Here is a 21,412-nt window from a genome sequence, read left to right on the forward strand (position 1 = left end):
TCCAGTCTAATGTTTTGTTAATGTTAATTACACATATAGCCTGTCATTGTTCTACAACACATTAATTTAAGATATTATATATTGTTCTACAAAGCTAATGCATGTGTTTAAATTGGAGTTGCACTTTGTATTTCATTAAACATGCATAATTGTCATCAACCATTATTACTATTATTATTTCATGATTACATAATTAAATTTTAAAAAGTATGTCATTGAATAACAGGCGTAGCAAAATGTTTTATGCAGTAATGCAAGCAAGCAGCAAAAACCTTACGTAAAAAAATAATATAGATTTATGAGTAATACCATTGACGTGCATATAGGTTCATGGATTAATAGACTCTTGATAGTTTCAGTTTTGTGACGCAGTGTGGTTGTGTCCCTTTTATCACTCAAAGGAATGCCCTCAACTTTCGCGCCAAGTGCCGCGAGCACAGCGGAAGTGACCTAAATCACGTAACACAGCGTGCCCCCCAGTTTTCCCGCCATGTTTAAAGTCCGCCTCTTTTCGCCATATGAAACCACGCGATTGGCTGCGGGAGACGTCACACTGGCGCCACTTCTCACTGCTGCAGGGAGGACTTGTGTGAATGAGTGCTCGTCTTGTCCATATTACCGGCACAAAACTCACTATTTCACCAACTTTCTGTTATTTTTGCGCATCTGTCCTCTGATCTTTGTACTTCGCGTCTGTTGCAGCCATGGCTCGTAAGGATTATGCGGCAGAGAAAGGTAATGTATTCGCATGCTTCACTGTTATACGGCAGCAACAGGTTGTCTGCATTTCAAGTATTTCATGTCCACCCAATTTTAGCAGAAATCGTGGTAAAAGTTTATGTAGTTTTCAGAGCCATGTGGTAATTCTGTTTATTCAAATCGCCTTGGTTTATGGGTAGTTCATTGTAGTTTAACGCTATGCTGTGGAGAGTATACTTAAATTTCTGATTGACAAAAGTTTTAAATTATATACTTCATCAATGGCGACTAGTTTTTTTCCATTTACAAACCGGGTTGATTGATTTTTGGGAGCAAGAATTTCTTAGATTGAAACTTTTCTCCACTCGTCTTGTGTAATCAGCTCTGTGTGAGTGCGGACGCCGAGAGCAGTGACCCGGATGGATGTTCTTAAACAAAGGAGCAGGCGCCAGTGTTTGCAGCAGCCACATGTCCCAAAATGATCTGTTTCAGTTTGAAGAGTGACCAGTGTCTGAGCTAACACCACGGGACGTTGAATTGGATCAGACTAAGACATGTGATAGACATAGTAATCACACAATGAGAGGTTTACGCACTCATCTTTGTTGGCGATGGCGTGGGGCTCAGGAGCGCAGCCAAACTAGCACGCGTGAAGTTGTGATAAATGCACAAAAGGGCTGCCTGCTGTAGTTACTTCAGTACGCTTTTTTAGACTTGCACAAGGTGTATCATCATCCTGTGCGTGGCTTTACACCTTATTGCAGTGGTGGGGCCCTTATGTGGCTGCCCGGTTCCTTGGGTTTTCAAGTTTGGAGAGCGATTGTTGTGGTCTCTTAACACCAGCCATTTTACCCTAGTATGCACTCCCTACAGCTCAGAAGGGGTTATAAAACTAACCTAATTTTTAAACTAGATCTGTCATACAAGGTCCCTGTAAATCAATTTGGCAGTAGAGCACAATTTTTTCCACTAGTATTACATTAAAGCAGCAAGACGATCCAACTATCCTGTCAAGACTGAAATTATTGCTATGGAGTAGATAATGAGGATTGAAAGTAACAAAATTATATCTGCTAGATTGCTCACCTGCACCAACTTAATGGATGGTTATTTTGCTTCTCATTATGGCCTAATTTTGCATAACAATACCACATGTCTTGCTCCAGTATTTCATCGTGGCAATAAAGCATAGCCATGATTTAAATAAGGACTACTTTTAAAAGCGGAACGGTGGCGGAGGGATTTTGGGGTGGCGAGGCACAAAGCCATGTGCTGCTTTGTTTACAATAACATCCTCGAGCAGAGAAATGATAAAGTACAAGCGCACATCAGCAGAGATTGCCTTAAAGTAAGTGGATTATTCCTCTTGTTCTTTTCAGATCGTCTTTGTGGGATTTTCTGTGGAAATTGCTTTTGTTGTTGTAGTTCTTTCGGGAAGTAGGGTATCTTTCGCAAACGAACACGGAGTGCGTCTGTCTTGTTTACACTATCATCTAAGGTCTTTACTGCATAGTGACAGCTTTTTGTTGTATCCAACCAAAGTATTGATGGGTACAGAAAATAAAAGTGTACTGCGCATCCAGGGCTGTTTACGCTGCGTTAAAGGTAATAGTGACTCATCGAGATTACAGGATGCCGTGTTACTCAACAAAGGGGGTCGGAGCAGGACAACAAACGATCTAATGGTGTATAGGCCCACTGCCCAGGGGCCGAATCCGAATAACTATATTTGCTTTGTTATAGGATGGTTTGAAACTAATGTTGGTTATATATATTTCCTACAGATAAGCTGAAGAGGTTCCTGCAGGAGTTTTACACAGAAGATGATAATGGGAAGAAGCAGTTCAAATATGGAGCACAACTTGTAAGTGTGTATGTTCTGAGTTGGAGAAAATAAGCATAAATTTCACTGTCTTGTTATATTTTTGAAAGTGTACAGAAACTTAATGGCTGTGTTTTTGTAGGTGGCTCTGGCCCATAGGGAGCAGGTATCCCTTCAGGTGGACCTCGATGATGTGGCTGAGGAGGACCCTGACCTGGTGGAGAGCATTTGTGAGAACGCTAAACGCTACAGTGGCCTCATAGCTGATGCTGTTCATGAGCTGCTCCCAGAGTATAAAGAGAAAGATGTATGGCAATAAGATGAACTAGTTAAAGGTTATTTTAAGGGATTCACAGTTGACATGTATTTTTGTTTGTTATCCAGGTGGTGGCCAAGGACTCGCTGGATGTATACATTGAGCACAGGCTAATGATGGAGCAACGGGGGCGTGACCCAGCTGACACCCGGGACCCACGGAACCAATACCCACCGGAGCTCATGAGGAGATTGTATGTTTGTAGATTTTACAATTTACTCAAGCTTGTTGCTAAATATTTTTTAAAATGTGAACTTTTCTTTCCAGCGAAGTGTACTTTAAGGCTCCCAGCACTGGTAAACATAAAGTGGTGCGTGATGTTCGAGCTGATAGTATTGGGCATTTGGTGACCGTCAGAGGTATAGTGACCAGAGCCACAGAGGTCAAACCAATGATGACTGTCGCAACTTACACTTGTGACCAGTGCGGCGCTGAGACGTATCAGCCTGTAAGTGTAACTGAAGGCATGCTGTTTACTGGTGTTGGCATGCATTTAACTGTCCTGTTCCTCAGATCCAGTCCCCCTCCTTCATGCCCCTTGTGATGTGCCCCAGCCAAGAGTGTGTTACCAACAAATCTGGAGGGCGCCTCTACCTTCAGACCAGGGGCTCCAAATTTGTCAAGTTCCAAGAGCTAAAAATTCAAGAACATGTAAGTGTACTGGCAGCATAGCATTTACAACTGTAACATTGTTCACTGAAAAATGCTGAGTTGTTCTTTTTGACTGACCAGAGTGACCAGGTGCCTGTGGGAAATATTCCACGGTGTATGACAGTGTTTGCCAGAGGGGAAAACACTCGCCTTGCTCAGCCTGGTGACCACGTGGCCATCACAGGAGTCTTCCTACCACTACTGCGCACAGGCTTTGCTCAGGCCACTCAAGTGAGATGCCTTTTCTTCATTGTAGTTTACCTGCAGAATCTTAAGTTCAGTGCAGTTGTTTGTTAAAAGACTTTGACTTGACTTTTTTTTAACTGTATTAGGGTCTGCTGTCAGAAACGTATATGGAGGCGCACAGTATCATACTCATGAATAAAACTGAGGATGACGAACTTGGAAATGAGGAACTGAGCGAGGAAGAGCTACGTAGTATCACAGGTAATGCATCAAATAGAAAGTATTCAGTTTTAAACAATATGCCGAAACAATTATTTTGAAATGTAATCTCCCTGAAAATTTTTATTTTTTTTGCAGATGAAGGCTTCTATGAAAAACTTGCTGGATCCATTGCACCAGAAATCTATGGACATGAAGATGTTAAAAAGGCTCTTCTTTTACTCCTTGTTGGAGGTGTTGAGCAGGCCCCTAAAGGCATGAAAATAAGAGGTGAGGATAGAATTGATTGGCTTAAGATTTTCTCTAGCAAAACAAAGAATATAAATATGATAAATATGTAACATTTCTTCTTGATCTCTCAGGCAACATAAACATCTGTTTGATGGGAGATCCTGGTGTAGCAAAGTCCCAGCTGCTGTCTTACATTGACCGTTTAGCTCCACGAAGTAAGTAGTGTCAGATTAGTGTGCCAAACAGTTTGGCTTGGCATACACGTTTTGTGAAGAGGAACAAAAAGTATTTATAATCTGATTGCAGGCCAGTACACCACTGGACGTGGCTCATCAGGTGTTGGTCTGACCGCTGCGGTTATGCGTGACCCCCTGACTGGAGAAATGACTTTGGAAGGTGGTGCTTTAGTTCTTGCTGATTTGGGTATTTGCTGCATTGATGAGTTTGATAAGATGGCCGATGCTGACCGCACAGCTATTCATGAAGTCATGGAGCAACAAACTATTTCTATTGCTAAGGTAAGGGACTAGAGACTGCTGCAAATATGATGCAGACTGTAGGCCTCAACTCTGACTATATGCATTTTTCTTTGCAGGCTGGCATCATGACCTCCCTGAATGCTCGTTGCTCCATTCTTGCAGCAGCTAACCCTGCCTATGGCCGTTACAATCCCAAGAAATCCATTGAACAAAACATCCAGCTCCCAGCCGCTCTGCTGTCTCGTTTTGATCTGCTGTGGTTGATTCAAGACAAACCAGATGCTGATGCAGATCTGCGCCTGGCCCAACACATCACTTATGTCCATCAACACTCCCGACAACCACCCACACACTTCACCCCCATTGACATGAAATTGATGAGGTATGTCAGCTCCAACCCAACTTCACTATGATATAAAAATGCCTTTTGACAATTTTGTTTTAAATATCATCCAGGCGATACATTGCTCTTTGTAAGAAGAAACAGCCTGTGGTACCAGAGAACCTGGCAGACTACATCACCGCTGCTTATGTTGAGATGAGGAAAGAGGCACGCGTTAGCAAAGACACCACCTTCACTTCCGCTCGTACTCTGCTGTCCATTTTGCGTCTTTCCACTGCTCTGGTGAGGATTTGCATTTTTTTCCCCATTGTTTTTGTAACAATTGCTGAAGCTTTGAAGTTTATATCCCAATGTGTGGTAAAGTGCTTACAGTGCAGGTAGCATTAATGGGTACTACTGCAATGTGAGCACTTCTTTCCTACGTTGGTGAAAGGTCTACAAGTTTATCAAACTAATGTTTGTGCTTCCTTTTGGTCCCTGGCTGCTAAAAGTGCTGTTTGTGCAGGTAGTAGTCATCTACCCTACTGCAAAACCAGCACTTCAGGCAGACTGGAGATGTATTAACATTCTGACCACAAGAGGGCAAACTCCAGCTTTTGAGTCAAGATTAAAGGAGTTTCATTCAACCTTTAGTGCCTTCCTAAGCAGTTTTGACTATTAGTCTTGCTCTGGTCAGCTTTGCAGGGTGGGCAGTCAGCCTGTGTGCATTAGGAGCAGCTGTGCAAACCCATGCAAAACTGATCATGGTTAGAATGAATGACAGATCGGCTGGACATGAACCGTAATTCTGTGCTATGTAATGGAAGTATGGAGACTAGCTGGTGTTGAGAGGCGGAGGCTTGGGCAATTGCTGGCCATCCTAGAGGGCATTGCACTTGTCTCGGTCTGACAGTGCCGGCACAACGCAGCTTTGATAATGCTCTCACCTTTTTTATGTTGGTCATTAACCATCACCTTCACCCATCTAAACATGAATTGTTGTCCTCAGGCTCGCCTCCGTATGATGGACACAGTGGAAAAGGAGGATGTTAATGAAGCAATGAGACTGATGGAAATGTCCAAGGATTCACTTCAGGCAGACAAGTCCATATCTACAAGGTTTGTTTTGGGCTTTACATATTTGGGGACATACTGAATACCCTAATGAGGCACAGGTGGCCTTTTCCACAAGTAGGTTTATGAGCTTCTCATATTTAGCTGCAAGAGTTGCTGTATCCTGGAGGAAGCAGTAAATTGGTTTACAGGCAAAGGTTCACATGGTAGCCTGGGAACAGCATTATAAAAATCTGAAGGATTTGTCACTCTAGTTTAAAAAAAAAAAAAAAAAACTGACTTTTGAGCTACATTTGTTTTTTTTCACTTTGACTATAGGACTCAAAGACCTGCTGATGTCATCTTCTCCCTGGTGAGGGAGCTGGCCACAGAAGGTGTGGCAGGCCGTGGAGGTGCAGGAGGGATGGTCCGTATGTCTGAAGCCGAGCAGAGATGCATCTCCCGGGGCTACACTCCCGCTCAGTTCCAGGAGGCTCTGGAGGAGTATGAGGAGCTGAATGTGTGGCAGATAAACCACACACGCACTCGCATCACTTTTGTCTGAATTGGTGGAACTTTGGAAATGTTTTTCACTGATTTCAACTGAAATTTTGTATTGTGTGAAATAATGGGACATTTTTATACTTCGCAAGAATGCCTGTTATTTTTTATGTTAAATTCCAATACAAGTCACTATTGTAAATATGTATGCCATAAGTATCGCAACTGCAATTTCCTTTCCAAGTTTTGATAGTATTCCTGTACATTTTAATATGATTGTATTTGGGCTAGAACTTGACATTGAGCCTTGTATTGTGACTGGCTGGTTATAATAAAATGATTCAGAGGTTCTATTATTTTTATTTTTATTTTTTTTTTAAGTGTGCCATGTGAATTTATGAACACCTGGTTTGTTTCTGCAGCACCACAACAAAACTGCTGTACCCGCTTTGAATTTATGTCTTGGCTGTAAAAACCTGCAAAGTAATAATTTGGTCAGAGGTAGTTAACTGCATTTTAGGAAATGTGATGTGCAGGAAAATATCAGTCCTAGTTTTATGTGCATGAACAATTGGTTCAAATGTTTCTAAAATCATCACATCCCTGCTCAACATAAGCATACAGTATCCTAGAATATACTAGTAGAATATTTGTCTGCTTTAAACAGATGAACGAACTGAATTGATATAGTGCCATTATTTTATATTTTTCATCCACTTAAAGGAGCAATACTGTAGACCAGTGCTTTGAATCATTTAAAGATCCTATATTACAAAATTGACTCTTCTGAGCCTTTAACCAGATCTCAGGGTAACAGATGAGACAATAGCATGTGAGCCCTTTATACTTTGACTTCATTTATTTACATACAATATAACCTTTAGTAGTTCAAAGGTTATACTGTATGTAAATTCAGCTCAAAATATGCCATTTTGAGCTGAATTTAGCTAAAATACCCCTGTAAAATCTGGTTGCATTTCAGAACATTAGCCATGTTGTTGTATTGCACCCTTTCATAGTAAATAGGTAAATATAACATTTTGTAAGGCTGGAAAGTTATCTCGTTAGTCGGCAGTTTTTTCCTCAACATAGCAGTTGTCACAGCAGGTAGTTTTTACCTCAGACTTCACAAGGGGTTTTCATTTGAAGTAGCACTTTACAGGTTTGCTGCTCTGGACCAGAGGGTTTTATCCCTAATTGGTGACTAAAGCCCCACGTTTAACCATATTTACTGAGGGGAGGAGACAGATTCTTGCTTCAAAAATACAGAAATCTCATTGGTTGAGTGAAAATACTGCTCTGTGACAACACACAGGCTTGTATTTAAATCCTTGCTCTGTTTCGCCTGACAATGCAGCCTCTTGGGCCAGGTAAGCTACTGAGTTTTTATCTAATTTTGTACACCAGATTTGCAAAAGGAATTTATTTTCATTTGTGGTTGTTTATTTATTCAGATTGGTGGTTCAAGATGATTTCGGTGTTAAAGCTGGCAATATGCTGTGTGCTTTTGCTTCCAGGTTTGTTCTGAGTAATTGTTTTTGTGCTGTTATAAAATGTAAAATGTAAATGTAAACTATTAATATCATGTTTTTCTGTAGGTCTTCTGGATGCCAAGTCACTACTGAATGTTATCAAGCAAGAAGGTACCATATTAACCCAGTCTTCTGTAAGATTGTACCTTTTTTATTTGTCTACTAATGTGTTACTTGTTACATGTTTATTTATTCAGAGATGGTTCCAGTGGGTCATGTCAGCATAGACTCTGAAGAAGCAAATGGTTTTCTGAGTCACTCCAGACCCAAGCGTAATGTGGACCCCAAGTGGTACCGGTCCAACCCTGACTTCCAGGCGTACTACCGCTATTACAGCAGTATTGGTCACACAGAGGGGGTAAGAGAATGCAGTCTAACTGAACAAAATTATTAATGTGAAAATGCCAGACAGGAGCTAGTTCCCATCTTTGGCTGTCTACTAAGTTTAAGAGAGAGTATTTGTGAAATTACTTGCAGGAAGTACATTTACTTAAGTAACTTTTTGAATAACTTTTACTTCTTTGAGTAGTTTTCAAATACCATTTTTTTAGTAATATCAGAGAGTCAGAATTTCTGGTAACAGTAACAGTACTCTTAAAAAAAAAAAGTTTTGGTTACTCTTCCCACTGCGAGTATGTCCACATTTTATGCATTATTTAATGATTTGTCCTTTTAAATTGTAAATCAGATGTTATTTCCAAACAGTTATTCTTACTGAGTATAGTTTCCCCAAATACTTGTACATGTGTTCTTGAGTAATGTCTTAGACCACTACTTTTTACTTCTACTTGAGTAATATTATTTTGAAGTAATGCTTCTTTGCTACGCTACCTACCTTTGAAAAGTATAAACCAATATACTCTGAGTTTTAATTTAGTTAAAGTATACTGAGAGTGGAGACACAAGCTTTTAAAAACGGCTACAGAATAATCATGTTTCCTTTACACTAACATGTAAGAATACCCTCATACCACTCTTTTTACAGTTGTATGAGACAGACAAGCTGCGTATGCTGTACCAACAGATGAGATACCTGGAGCATGTATATGGTCCCAACGCCTCATACTACCAGAACAAGCTAGGACTCCCCCTGCTAATGTGCGACCCAGCCACAGACAAGAAGTGCAAACTGCTCCCCCCTCCACCCCCGTTGAAGGGAAAGCCCACAGACCCTCCGGTGACCCCCCCTCCTCCCCCTCTCGCCTCCCAGGCTGATGTCACATACCTGTGCAACGCGAAAGACCCCATGTGTAAACCCCACATCGTTTACCTGCCTACCGGTGCTGTTCCAGTGCTGTGCGACCCTCGTTACCATCCCCACTGCACACCACAGAAAGCCCCCGAGCCTGTGCCAGTCATCCAGCATCCCAAAAAGTTTGCCCCACCGCCCCCTGTCCTGGTAAAGAAGGCCCCTCCACCTCCCGCAGTTATGGTGAAGGGTATGGAGTATGACTGCGACCCTTATTGGGATCCCGATTGCCTCATTGACAACCCACCCCGGCCTGTAAAAGGGAAGATAGTGGTAGTGCCTCCACCCCCACCTCCTCCAAAGGTAGAGAAAGAGGAGCCAGTGGAGGAACCAGAACCTCCAGCTCCCATTGAAAAGAAAGTTCCCTTGTATCCATATCCTTACCACTACTTCTACCCTCTGCCATATGACCCGAGGGATGAGCTGTATGACCCAGCCCGCTTTAAGTACCCCCAGCCTGTGGACCCTGCTGATGAGCCCTCAGAAGATGCTGAGTAAGACACGATAATAAAAAAAAAAAAAAGACTGTTTCGTAACATGGATGATGTACAAGTCAAAAACAAAGGTTTCTACTAGAGCCTACCACATTTACTGTTAAGATGATCTGTTTATGAATATGACCTCAATGACATTTCAAAGTAAACACAACTGTGAATACACTATTTGTTTCAAGTATCGAATACAAAATTCATATTGATCCAACTTAAAGCTCATGCATTAAATGTGGTAAAATACTATAATTTAAGGATGTACCAATATGATTTTGATATTTTTTACATGTCAAGTAGCAATGTAATTAAACATTTTACTATGAGAATAAAAGTCGATTTCTCTCTCCATTTTGGGGATTCTTGCTGTCTCCTCCATACACCTAAAATCAGTGACTTCTGTAAAGTAGAAGTGCCAACGTGTAAGCCAAGGGTCATTATCCCTGTTTTCGCTGTGTATTTAATACCTTTATAAATTCTGTTACTCCTACACGTCTGGAGCAGTAAATGGCTCTTCCCTGCGGTGTAAACCTATATTCCAACCTCCGAGGGCATGGAACAGCAGGAGAATCACTTCAAACGACCAGCTAACTGCAAACACTTGGCTCCAGACATTAAACTTGCAACTACAGTAATGTCCCATAGCTGATTTACAGGCTCATTTAAAAGTGCAGAGTACACAGTGCCTTAAATGCCTGTCTGCACAGTAACTGCTCACACTTTGCTTACAAATAATCGGACACAAGTCCCATGAAAAACATATCATTTATTACATATAGATAAGTGTAGCAATGAAACAAACAGTGAAATATTATATCAGAACCTTAAAACAATTTTGTATTGAGTGATGAATCAATTCAAGTGCCTTTATATTTGTGTGGCTGAAAAACACAATCTGGTTGAATAGCTACTGTTTCTTAGTTGAGATGTGGTGATCAATTCACAAACTCAAAAAGACCAAAATTGCTGCTTGTCTGTCTATTTGGCTAATGCCAGCTCAAAAGAAAAGTCCTCTCATCCTGCGGCCGATGCCCTGTCTGTCGTACAGAACATTAAACTTGTTGATGAACTGATTCATACTGTTGCAAGTCTTGGTGATGGTGCCTAAGTAGGCCATCAGGCCCACGTCATTACATTGCTGTGGGGGAAACAGAGACACAGTTACACAGAGCTCCCTCTGGCAAAGATTTTACATAAGACTAAAACAAGACTTCACTGTTTAGAACCCATCAATTAACCGTGCACATACAAGCACATAAAACACTCAGTACTATGCAGAAGCATAAGGTAATTACAGTGATTCAACTATAAATAGTTTGATGGTATCTTCAGTAATCAGCTCGTTACAATTTGAATAGTCAGGCGTCTCACACACGCACAATTACCTACAGTTTAAGGTTAGTAATGGCCTTTGATTCTAAATATAGCTGTAAAACACCATTGTTACTCACAACATTGTAATAGTAAGTACTCAAGAGTAGGGCTGCAATAAATAAGTCTAAGTAATCAGCTGATTGTGACAAGTGGACTATAAAAATTGCAACTAGTGGACATAAGAAAGACAATTATTGATTAGTTAATAATACACTTTGTAAATATTCTCTATTTAGAAGCCAAGAGTCACCATATTTCTACCTTTATTTGGCTGATAATGTGGGTTATTTAAGAAGTCTCAATGTACAATACTACTACTACTAAAATATTAGGTAGATGCAGCTCTACACAAGAGCCATTTAAAAAAAAGGTAGTAAAGTAAACCCAAAGACCATTTCTTACATCATAGAAATCTGTTTTAAACTTCATGGTGCTGAGGACAGGAAGCCTGTGGCACAGGGCGTTTGCTTCTCTGAGAATCTCATGATTAAATGGCACCTCTCCTGTGGCACAGACAGACAAAAAAACTGTCAAAAAACAAGTCATGTGATGAGGCAAAATTATGCTTTTTCACATAATAAACAGGGTCTGTAATTATGAACACATGTTCCACATGAACACATGTTTTTAAGATGTGCACATGAGAATAGGAAGCAACTGCTTCGAAAACAGCTGTTTTCCACACTACACTTATGCTCACGCACATGACACTCTTCTTCCCATAAAAGGTGTTCTTACCTGCTTCCACAGCTTTGACATACTCTAGAATGATCTTAACTCGACTGTGCAGCATCTTTATTGCACTGTGTTGGGCTATAAGGTGTTCAGCAACTACAAAGGAAAACAAACAAAATGAGGAGTGGAATTTTGCCCATTATTACTCCATGCAATTCAAACAAGCTTCAAGCCTTCACACAGATCACTGACAAAATACTTTTGGAACATTAAAATTGTGAATGAACTGAAAGATAAATTGTAGATTTACGTTCAGTTAAAGCTAAAGAGGTGTAATTGTTTGTAAAATACCTGTGGAGTTTTCCCCTGTGCCGGTGGCTGTCATGCGAGCTACATGGTCGACACCAATTCTCTCGGCTTCCTCTGTGGCCAGAGTGTATGTCAGCTCAGCAAACAACATGGTGGCCTAATTACAGAAAAATAATAATTAAATTGTACATGTGCAAACTACATTTACATTATGGTTGATGAAATGAAAGAAGAGTTAATTTGTACCTCTCCATTAATTATGTCAATCACAGATTCATAGACACTGACTGGAAGCTGGAGAACATATAACATAATTGAGTAAACTTTAACTTTGATTTTAATTTTACATTACAAGAGAAAACTTACATCAGTGTGTTTAGTCATTGGGTTAAGCTTGAGGAACAGGGGGCTCTCAATTATTTCACACACCTAAAACAAAAAACAAACAATATAAAAAACTAATCCCCTTTTACCTACCTATGTACTACAAATGTCAGCATTGCTCACCTGCTTGTGAATGTGAATATCTGACGAATCAGGTGGACCACCAGTGGTGTACCAGCCAAGGAACTCCATTTCTTTGAAAACCTGTTTGACTGCCAAAGTGTAAAGTTATTAACTATAACAGTGCTTCAAAGTGGCATGTCAGTTTTCTTTTACAAACATTTTTGATACGTACATTGTTCTTCCTTGGTATAATAGTATTCCTTATCAATGTGAACTCGGTCATCTATAGTGTGAGACAGGAGCTCAAAAGAGTTCATTACTTCGATGTTTCTACCCTCCTGCTTTCCAATAAGTGCACCAATCACTAAGAAACAATCAAAACAAACAAATAGTGTTTAATACCAGACCATTTTAAGTATGGGAAATCAATCAATCAATAGTCACCCTGCATGGGCCGCCCTTCCTGTGAACGAATCCGTATCCAGTGGTCAGATATGTTGAGAATGACGAGAGGATGCAGGGCTACTGACACACTCCCGGTGACACCTGAAGCCATAACACTGGGGCTGGCTGCAAGCATACAAATACATCGACAGTTAAAATGAATGTACAATGGTTCATCCAAGCTAATAATTTTGATTTATTTGTTTATTTTATTTATTATTTATTTAGTTTATTTATGAGATGGGGACAGTGCACAATATTCATTAACCTTTAACAGGAAAGATTGCCAGGTTGTAGGACTAGAGCTAAATTCCACCCGTAGTCCTTGGTGTATGTTTTTTTTAGGTTTAGGTAATAGATTAGGGTACAGAATACGTCATAACACACTCATTACTCATAATAACATAGAGAAACCATATTACTACGAGGCCCTGGCCCTCAATATGAGCATACAGGGCAGCTGGGTAGGCAAATTCAGGTATAGGCTGTCTGTTACACATAAGTTGAAAAGAGAAGTTTTGTGATCAGTAAAAATCTATTTCATAAACACAACATGGTGAGAGCAAGGAATGAGAATGAGTGCTCTGATTAAGGGAGATAATCGAGGTCTAATTTAGTCACAGCAAACCAAACCGCTGATGACTGGGGTACACATAATAGTAACGAATGCCCGGCATGGATTACATTCATAAAGAAACTGCAAAATAGTGATTTTTAAGTAAAACTCGCCTGCCCCGTCCACTTCCATTCCCCCTCCGTTCGTCGCCATCTTCGGCAATGCAATGCGCATGCGTGCTGCGTTGTACCACCAACCGACGATAGATGGCGTGTTTGCTTTATGCCTTTGTCAGAGTTTATGTTTTGCATTTGCATATTTGCGTCGTTCTAGTGCCCCAATTTGCCAGGTGTTTATAGATAGTGGTGTAAAAAGGAGAAGACATGTAGCGACGAACTGGGGTCTACTTTTTTTCTTCATTTTTCAAGCGGCACTGCTCTTTTTGGTAAATTGTTTCCGTGGGATTTTTCTTTCGGACGCAACCCTTTGTGCACCGGAAAACTATTCCGTCAGAGCTGTGGAGATTTATAAACAAAATGGATGTGTTAAATGGATACAATCTTGATTATTTTCCTGAAAACCTTTTAATAGATATATTGTCTTTTCTTGGAGTGCGAGAGCTTGTCAGAGCTGGGAGGTGAGAATAATATTCATAGATATAATGTCAGGGTGTAACAAAACCCAAGTCATGTTTTGTCGACGTTCTCTGTTCTTCATGTCATATGATTTTTGTTTGTAGTGTGTGTAAGAGATGGAGGCGTCTAGTGAAAGACCAGAGACTCTGGAGGGTGGTGGATCTGACAGCGTGGAAAGGGGTAAGTTTTGACACATGAAACAGTTAGTTATGTCATTATTACTGTAAAACGTAGAAACATGTTTTGTTTTTAAGTAGAAAACAAGGCATTAACATGAACACTTGATAAATGCTGGTAGACTTTCATTTTGGCTCCACAATCAGTCCTTATATAATCTCTAAATAAAACCACAATTTGTTCCAACTGGTCCATGAGGGTCTGCAACCAGACGCCTCTTAACTGATTTGTATTTTTTGAAAAACACTAATCACAGTGGTCAACTAGCTAAAAAAGTTTATTTAAAGCATAACAACAGTGTAACTACAGGCTTTAGGGCAAGATCTAGTATTTGTATACATGGTCATTTTTCTCAAGTTTTGCATTTTAACTGAGTATTAATGAGGTATGTATATACTTTTCTTTTTGCTAGGTCACATCTCGGATTCTGTGGGTCTTGCTCCGTCAATACTTAGGATGTGGCCTGCGGTGCCTTCGAATGCGTGGTTTGCTGCTATCTGCAAGAGGTGGGACGTTTCTGTCTGAGTCGTGGCTTAAAGCTTTGTCCACCAAGTGCCCTCGTCTGAGAAGACTTTGCCTCCTGCATGCTGACCTCAGAAGTCTCCCTTCATGTCAGATTCTACCTCCATCTCTGCAGGTCTTAGAGCTTCGCGGCTGTGAGCTGCCCCGTGGCTTTTTTGATCAAACACTGCCGACCTTACCCCCTAACAGTGACTCGGAAGCTACAACTAGTCGGGAAAAAGTTGGGAAAGGACCTTCAGCTCATTTCGGGATTACTATTGAGAGTCTGATCCTTAACAATGTCCCCTCGTTTACAGACCAGCACCTCCAAAGTCTGACATCATGGCAAAAACTGAGTCACTTGGAGTTGCGTGACACATTTAGAATAACAGCAAATGGTTTGAGAAACTGTGCTGCTAAAGATGGCGTGTCGGGGCTGGAAGGGCTTTTCAGGCTCAGGAGGCTGGAGTTGGGCATTATCGGTCGGCTGGGCTACCATATACAAATGGCTTCTCTTGGTTTAGGCTCAGGATGGCTCGGTTTGGAAGAGCTTAGTCTGGGAGGTAAAGAAGTGGGGCCAGGTCTGCTCTGTGCGAGCCGTCTAAACGACTTGAAACGCCTGTGTCTTTGGTCTTGTACACTTAGTAATTTACAAATATGCAGAAGTTGCAGGATGCTTCGAGGCTTAAGACGCCTTGAGTTTTTAGATGTAGTCTTCCAGTCTCGCCAGGGTCCGTCAGAGGAGGGTAATGCCGAGGAGGCACCAGATGGAGAAGAAGCAGTGAGTGAGGATAATGGTACCAATGAAAATCGGAAACAAGATGTAGTAGATCCTATTCCAAGTTTGCGTCGCACACTTGGAGCCATGCTGCCATGCTGCACTCTGGTTTTCACTAATTGCTCAGTACAGAGTAATGCAGAATAAAGACTGTTCCGGTTGTTTATGTGTCCATGTATATTTACTTTCTAATTGTAATGAAGTCATTATTAGGCTATGTCACATCAAACTAAGGGTGTATTCACACTTGTCCTAGTTTGGTCTTGGTCTGAGCCTAGTTTAGTTCTGTTCTAGACCAAGGGTATTCCTGGTCTAGCCAAGTTCCAGGTTTAGACCCATTTTAGTTCAAATTTTGCTATGTTTGTGCAAGTGTGAGCACACCCAAAACAACTGTATATTACTCAAATGTCTGCTTTCAGAAAATATTAGACAACACAATGAAATTAAAAATAATACTTAAAGTTAATTACTTTTGTAAGCTTCAAAAACACTATTATGAATACAGTAATGTCTAATTACATAAAGTATCCCTATTTTTATCAAATTTGATTATCACAGTGAGGCTGGATTGTAGTGTCCAATATCTGCCCCATAAAAATGAATTATCTGACTATACAAAAAAGGAGAGTTGTATTAATGGTTATTATAAGCCAATAGTGTGTTAGTGTGTTTGAAGATGTGTGTCTTTGAACACAGGTTTGGTAAATAAATGTATTTTGAACAGAGTGTGGTCTTTTTAACTTAACACTTGCATGTTTTAAAATGAAAAAAAAAGAAAAGAAAAAGAAAACTGAAGGAAAAAGATAGAAAATTTGCCTACACATACATATTAAATGCAAAATGCTTTCTATTATGGTGACCAGATTTTCAAAATCAGAAACTGGCACACCCGGTTTGTTGTGGTTGGTAATAATAAAATTGTGAAACAAGTGCGTAAAAATGTTTCTGCACTGGGGCCATTACTCAATTTATTCATTCATTACTCAATCAAATTGGTTAATATAGGGACACCTGGGACATTTCTTGTATAAACCTGGGACAAATAAATGGTTTTGGATAGATCTACTGAGCTCAAAACTGGGACTGTCCCGGGTAAATAGCAACTTCTGGTTACCCTACTGTCTATGGAAGTTCGACTAACCGTAATCTGTGAAGAACACTACTTTTTGTTTACTTTTTTTTTTTTTTTAAGTTGACCCGATGTGAATCTTTGCAAAACCTTACCAAAAATGCAACAATAATAACAATAATAATAATAACCTACTTTTTTGTTTACTTTTTTTTAATGTCGGTAACAAAAGCGGTGGTGAGTCACGTGGGAAAAGCGTCGTGTCGACCAATCAAATGCGGGCTATAGGACTCGTCTGACCAATGGCATGGACAGATTTACAAGCGTTCGACCAATCACGTTCCGCCATGATCTCTTTTTGAAAACGTTGGCGGCTGAGTCCAAGCGCATACATACGCCAGCTTCTCCGTACTGCTATAGCTGCACCGTGGCAAAAATGCAGGTAACTGTTGTTTTTATTTTCACGATGATGTTTAGCAGTAAAATGTAAGTTGCGTATTATTCGCTGAGTTACTAGAGAATAGTTACGTCGAGTTAAAGCGACCGAGATACAGCTAACGATAGCCTGTGTTGTTAGCCTCGATGCTAAGGCTGCCTTTCTGGCTTCCGTTTCATGTTCACCTACGACTGACCATAGACTGAATGGAAAAATATGTGTCTTTATACTGTCTATGCTGCTGACACCCTTACTCTATCATCCTTTATGGATCAAACTAGTGTTCCTCTTTTGAAATGACACAGACTGCCAACTAGGTATATTAATATTCCATGCTGAGAGCAGGGTGACCAGACGTCCCTATTCACCCACACGGGACAGTCCCAGTTTTGAGCCCTCTGTCCCAGCAGATTTATCCAAAACAATTGATTTTTCAGAGTTTTATACAAGAAATCTCCCAAGTGTCCCTATTTTTGACCATTTTGATCCCTGTCAACAGTAAAGAGAGGCATAAATTGTCATTTGTTTATGTAAAATACAGAAAAGGAATACTTAAAAATGACCAAAATACAAAGAAAATGTGACTGGCTCACATGTTAGTAATGAATTGGCAGAGTGCAGAACACAATTTTGGCCCAATTTGATCTAAACTAGGACTAAACCAGAACTATATAAGGTCTGTTTCAGTTCTAAACCAGAGGACCATAATTTGCATTTGTTTAGCCAAAATACAGAAGACTGCGCTTCTGTATTATAAACTGACCCACACCACACGTGCGTTGAGAATGGACATTGCTATATGCTTTTGTCACAAGTTTATTTATTCCCACCATCTCAACTCAGGTGTGTCCCAGTTTTTAATACTGAAAATCTGGTCACCCTAACTGAGAGTGGTAATTGACTGAAATGTAGCATGCCTTTTAGTATACCCATCTAAGTGTTCATTTTGGTTTGATACTACAGTTGGTTAAGAACTCAGATTTTGTTAAACTCCTACATATATGCTGTTCTTCATCCATCACTAAATGTAACATAGTCTTATATTTCTCCTATCTCTACACTACAGAACAAAGAAAATTACGAGCCCAGAGGTTTTCGAAGACCAGTAAGTTGAGAAAAATTTACATGTTATTCAGAATTTTATTGTGGCTATAAGTGAGAATTCTGATAATTAATTGGAAATGTATCTGAATTTGTTTTGATCCAGATTGCAACACCAAACTTAGGGGTTCCTCAGCGTGTTCCAGTAGCCAAACCAAGAGCGGATGCCTCCTCGTCCAGTTCTGTTGCAAGGTACATTCAGCCAGAAGGTCTTTCTCGTTGGATTCCATATAGAGGGTTGAATATTAATTTCTCAATATTTAGTCAAAAAATTGAGTTTGAACTGTGTTTTTGTCCTCATTAAATGTGCACCAATACCAAAGGTGCTGTTTATGAGGCATGTTCACCCAAAGTTTAGAGGTGCCTGTGGAGCACTTTGAAATCACTATAAGAACTTTCTTTGGCTGAATATTTGCAGAGAAAGGTAATCCAGTTGCAAGAATGGCCTTTGTAATCACCAATGAATCCAATGAAAATCTATAGAAAGAGGACCATATAAACTAACATTTTTGAGCAAATTTTGGTAATTATTATGATAACATTCTATATTAGGCCTATATTATTTAATACAGAGGGTTAGCTTACATTTAATATTGTTTTAAAATACATTTTTAGTTGAAATCTAGTGTTCTTGGTTCTAGTGGGGGATTTGATATGACATGGAAAGTCGCACTTTTGGGAGTATGATGTCACATTCTATAATCAGACAAATGGGACTCAACCTGAAATATTCATTACTGACAACCTTGTCCATTTTTTTATTTTTTTTATTTCACAGTCCACATCATATGTCTATTGTCTGATACCTTTAGTTGATGAAGTTGTTATTAATATCTGGTAAAAATATCATGCTAATATTGTGTTTTAGAATGAAATGCATTTACTGAAAAAAGATATGGTAACTAAACTCCAACTATCTTCTACAGAAAAATTACAATTGATGACTTTGATATTGGTCGGCCACTCGGAAAAGGCAAATTTGGAAATGTTTACTTGGCTCGAGTGAAGAAGCTGCAAGCCATAGTGGCACTAAAGGTGCTCTTCAAATCACAAATGGAAAAAGAGGGTGTGGAGCATCAACTAAGGAGAGAGATTGAGATTCAGGCTCATCTAAAGTAAGTGCAGTTTTTAACTTCTAAATGTATTATTGAAATGGATGAATTATAGTGTTTATGGTTTGTTTCAGACACCCCAATATTCTGCGTTTCTACAATTATTTCCATGATCGCAAAAGGGTGTTTTTGGTTCTTGAGTACGCCCCACGTGGTGAGATGTATAAAGAGTTACAAAGATGCGGAAGATTTGATGACCAGCGCTCTGCCACTGTAAGCTTTTTTGTGATATCTTTGTGGTTGTAGATTTTAATGTTCTAATAATTGTCTTTTGTTGTCATTTCAGTACATGGAGGAAATTTCTGATGCACTCATGTATTGTCATGAGAAAAAAGTTATTCATCGTGACATCAAGCCAGAGAATCTGCTTCTAGGATATCGTGGAGAGCTGAAAATTGCAGACTTTGGCTGGTCTGTTCATGCTCCATCACTCAGGTAAGACAAAATAATCATAAACTTGGTCTCTGAAACGCACCCTCCTTACATTATCATGTCTTTTGAAGGCGTCGTACAATGTGTGGCACCCTGGATTACCTTCCTCCAGAGATGATTGAGGGTCACACTCACAGTGAGAAGGTGGATTTATGGTGCATTGGGGTACTCTGTTATGAATGCTTGGTTGGCAACCCACCCTTTGAAACAGCAAGTCACTCTGAAACATACAAAAGAATCATGAAGGTGGGTTTGCACAAATAGTATATTTTTTAAGATCATTACATGTGGTGTTAATTTATGACTTTAATTTGTTTTTAACCTAGGTGGATTTAAAGTTTCCAAGAATTGTCTCAGATGGTGCTAAGGACTTGATTTCAAAGTTGCTTCGTCACAACCCCACTGACCGTCTCTCACTACAGAGTGTTATTGATCACCCTTGGGTCAAAGCAAACTCGCGGCGATGTTTGCCTCCAATCTGCCCATCCAAAACTTCTGAAAACTGATTTGCACCCAAACTCCTATTTTGTATCTGCACAAATTGTCAGAATGGACTAGTCAATATGTACAGTACTGCCTTGGGCCCCAAACTGCCATTATTCTGTCATATTATCTATGTTTAGTAAGATGTTTAGCTGTTTGTATGCTTTTTGTTTTTTTTATGTCAATTTTTATCTCTTCAGAATATCTTTTTTTAAACCAAATCACAATGTTTTTCTGGTGCTGGTGCCTAAAGGTCTTCTACAAGTTTCTTCATGGAGCCTTGCTTGAAACACTTCCAGCTCAGTCTTTAAATTGTAATAAATTTTTAAAACATTTTGAATTGTTATTTATTGCATCTAACTTTCAAACCAACTTGAATGATCTTTAAAATCTACCAGAGGTTAGTTGCTTCACAAAACCACTTCCAAACTGAATAATTCAAGTGTTTCCTTTTTGAAGCTTGGTATATATCATCTCTGTGAAAGCCTGAACCACTGACCACTGCAGTCCTGATTGTCCCAAGGATGTCTTTAAATCTTAGCACCACAGAGAGAGCTGGAGCAGCAAGAAAACACAAACTGTAGTAGCTGTTTATATGAACAAAAAACTCACTCTACAGCTGACGTTCCCTACATTTTTGCGTTTTATGAATAAAAATGCTCAGTTCTGTTTTCTGTTAGGATCTTTAAAATGTTCCTAAAATGTATACTGAACTAAATGAAACTTCTGGAGACAAAACTGCACTTCTGTATTTTTCTCAACGTAAACCTAAATATGGACGGTCCTGAACTGACTCTAAATTGGCTTCTAGCAATGGACCTGTAATGTCAAAAACCTAAAAAGAGAAACATAGTTTGTAGTACCCTTTTAACGTACAGGCGAAATGGCGTAAAAGTAATGTGGACTTGACAGTATTCTGTGAAAGATGATCTTTCAATTACCCATAAAAATCTACCAAATTATCAAACCATCAACAGGGCCAAATGCATAGTTTAAGTACTTGGTTCCGGTACCAACTTTACCTCATACGGTAGCGTGGCCGAGCGGTCTAAGGCGCTGGATTAAGGCTCCAGTCTCTTCGGGGGCGTGGGTTCGAATCCCACCGCTGCCAAAGTATTTTTAGGTACTTGATTTA

General features: G+C 39.8%; 5 protein-coding genes and 1 non-coding gene across 6 annotated transcripts; 5 read left to right on the forward strand and 1 right to left on the reverse strand.

Moving 5' to 3' along the window:
• The first annotated feature begins 541 nt into the window (after positions 1–541).
• On the forward strand, positions 542–6,830 carry mcm7 (minichromosome maintenance complex component 7). The gene is made up of 15 exons (XM_020923479.2): positions 542–735; positions 2,484–2,563; positions 2,664–2,828; positions 2,906–3,030; positions 3,105–3,285; positions 3,351–3,488; positions 3,570–3,719; positions 3,821–3,935; positions 4,032–4,163; positions 4,256–4,339; positions 4,431–4,642; positions 4,720–4,985; positions 5,060–5,228; positions 5,935–6,044; positions 6,318–6,830. The coding sequence occupies exons 1-15, from the start codon at positions 705–707 to the stop codon at positions 6,541–6,543; spliced, it is 2,184 nt and encodes a 727-aa protein (XP_020779138.2). The 5' UTR covers positions 542–704; the 3' UTR covers positions 6,544–6,830.
• Positions 6,831–7,830: 1,000 nt separating this feature from the next.
• Positions 7,831–9,758, forward strand: LOC110159058 (uncharacterized). The gene is made up of 5 exons (XM_020923624.2): positions 7,831–7,849; positions 7,934–7,996; positions 8,078–8,122; positions 8,209–8,369; positions 8,997–9,758. Exons 1-5 carry the CDS (start codon positions 7,831–7,833, stop codon positions 9,756–9,758), a joined length of 1,050 nt encoding a protein of 349 aa, XP_020779283.2.
• A 736-nt stretch (positions 9,759–10,494) lies between these two features.
• Positions 10,495–13,804, reverse strand: cops6 (COP9 signalosome subunit 6). Its single transcript, XM_020923522.2, has 10 exons — positions 13,727–13,804; positions 12,998–13,123; positions 12,786–12,917; positions 12,614–12,702; positions 12,473–12,535; positions 12,353–12,400; positions 12,149–12,263; positions 11,861–11,953; positions 11,525–11,625; positions 10,495–10,886 (listed from the first exon to the last, which is right to left on the reverse strand). The coding sequence occupies exons 1-10, from the start codon at positions 13,785–13,787 to the stop codon at positions 10,746–10,748; spliced, it is 969 nt and encodes a 322-aa protein (XP_020779181.2). The 5' UTR covers positions 13,788–13,804; the 3' UTR covers positions 10,495–10,745.
• Positions 13,805–13,819: 15 nt separating this feature from the next.
• LOC110159003 (F-box/LRR-repeat protein 12) lies at positions 13,820–16,370 on the forward strand. The gene is made up of 3 exons (XM_020923567.2): positions 13,820–14,190; positions 14,293–14,368; positions 14,778–16,370. The coding sequence occupies exons 1-3, from the start codon at positions 14,090–14,092 to the stop codon at positions 15,789–15,791; spliced, it is 1,191 nt and encodes a 396-aa protein (XP_020779226.1). The 5' UTR covers positions 13,820–14,089; the 3' UTR covers positions 15,792–16,370.
• Positions 16,371–17,071: 701 nt separating this feature from the next.
• On the forward strand, positions 17,072–20,612 carry aurkb (aurora kinase B). The gene is made up of 8 exons (XM_020923406.2): positions 17,072–17,155; positions 18,216–18,254; positions 18,357–18,442; positions 19,177–19,365; positions 19,437–19,575; positions 19,649–19,797; positions 19,866–20,040; positions 20,121–20,612. Exons 1-8 carry the CDS (start codon positions 17,150–17,152, stop codon positions 20,298–20,300), a joined length of 963 nt encoding a protein of 320 aa, XP_020779065.1. The 5' UTR covers positions 17,072–17,149; the 3' UTR covers positions 20,301–20,612.
• Positions 20,613–21,306: 694 nt separating this feature from the next.
• Positions 21,307–21,388, forward strand: trnal-aag (transfer RNA leucine (anticodon AAG)). The gene has a single exon. It is a non-coding gene; the product is annotated as a tRNA-Leu (tRNA).
• Positions 21,389–21,412: the final 24 nt, after the last annotated feature.

This window comes from Boleophthalmus pectinirostris, unplaced genomic scaffold (assembly GCF_026225935.1).
Source record: "Boleophthalmus pectinirostris isolate CB_2022bp ecotype Guang Dong unplaced genomic scaffold, ASM2622593v1 HiC_scaffold_23, whole genome shotgun sequence".
In the NCBI taxonomy this organism is placed as follows: domain Eukaryota; kingdom Metazoa; phylum Chordata; class Actinopteri; order Gobiiformes; family Gobiidae; genus Boleophthalmus; species Boleophthalmus pectinirostris.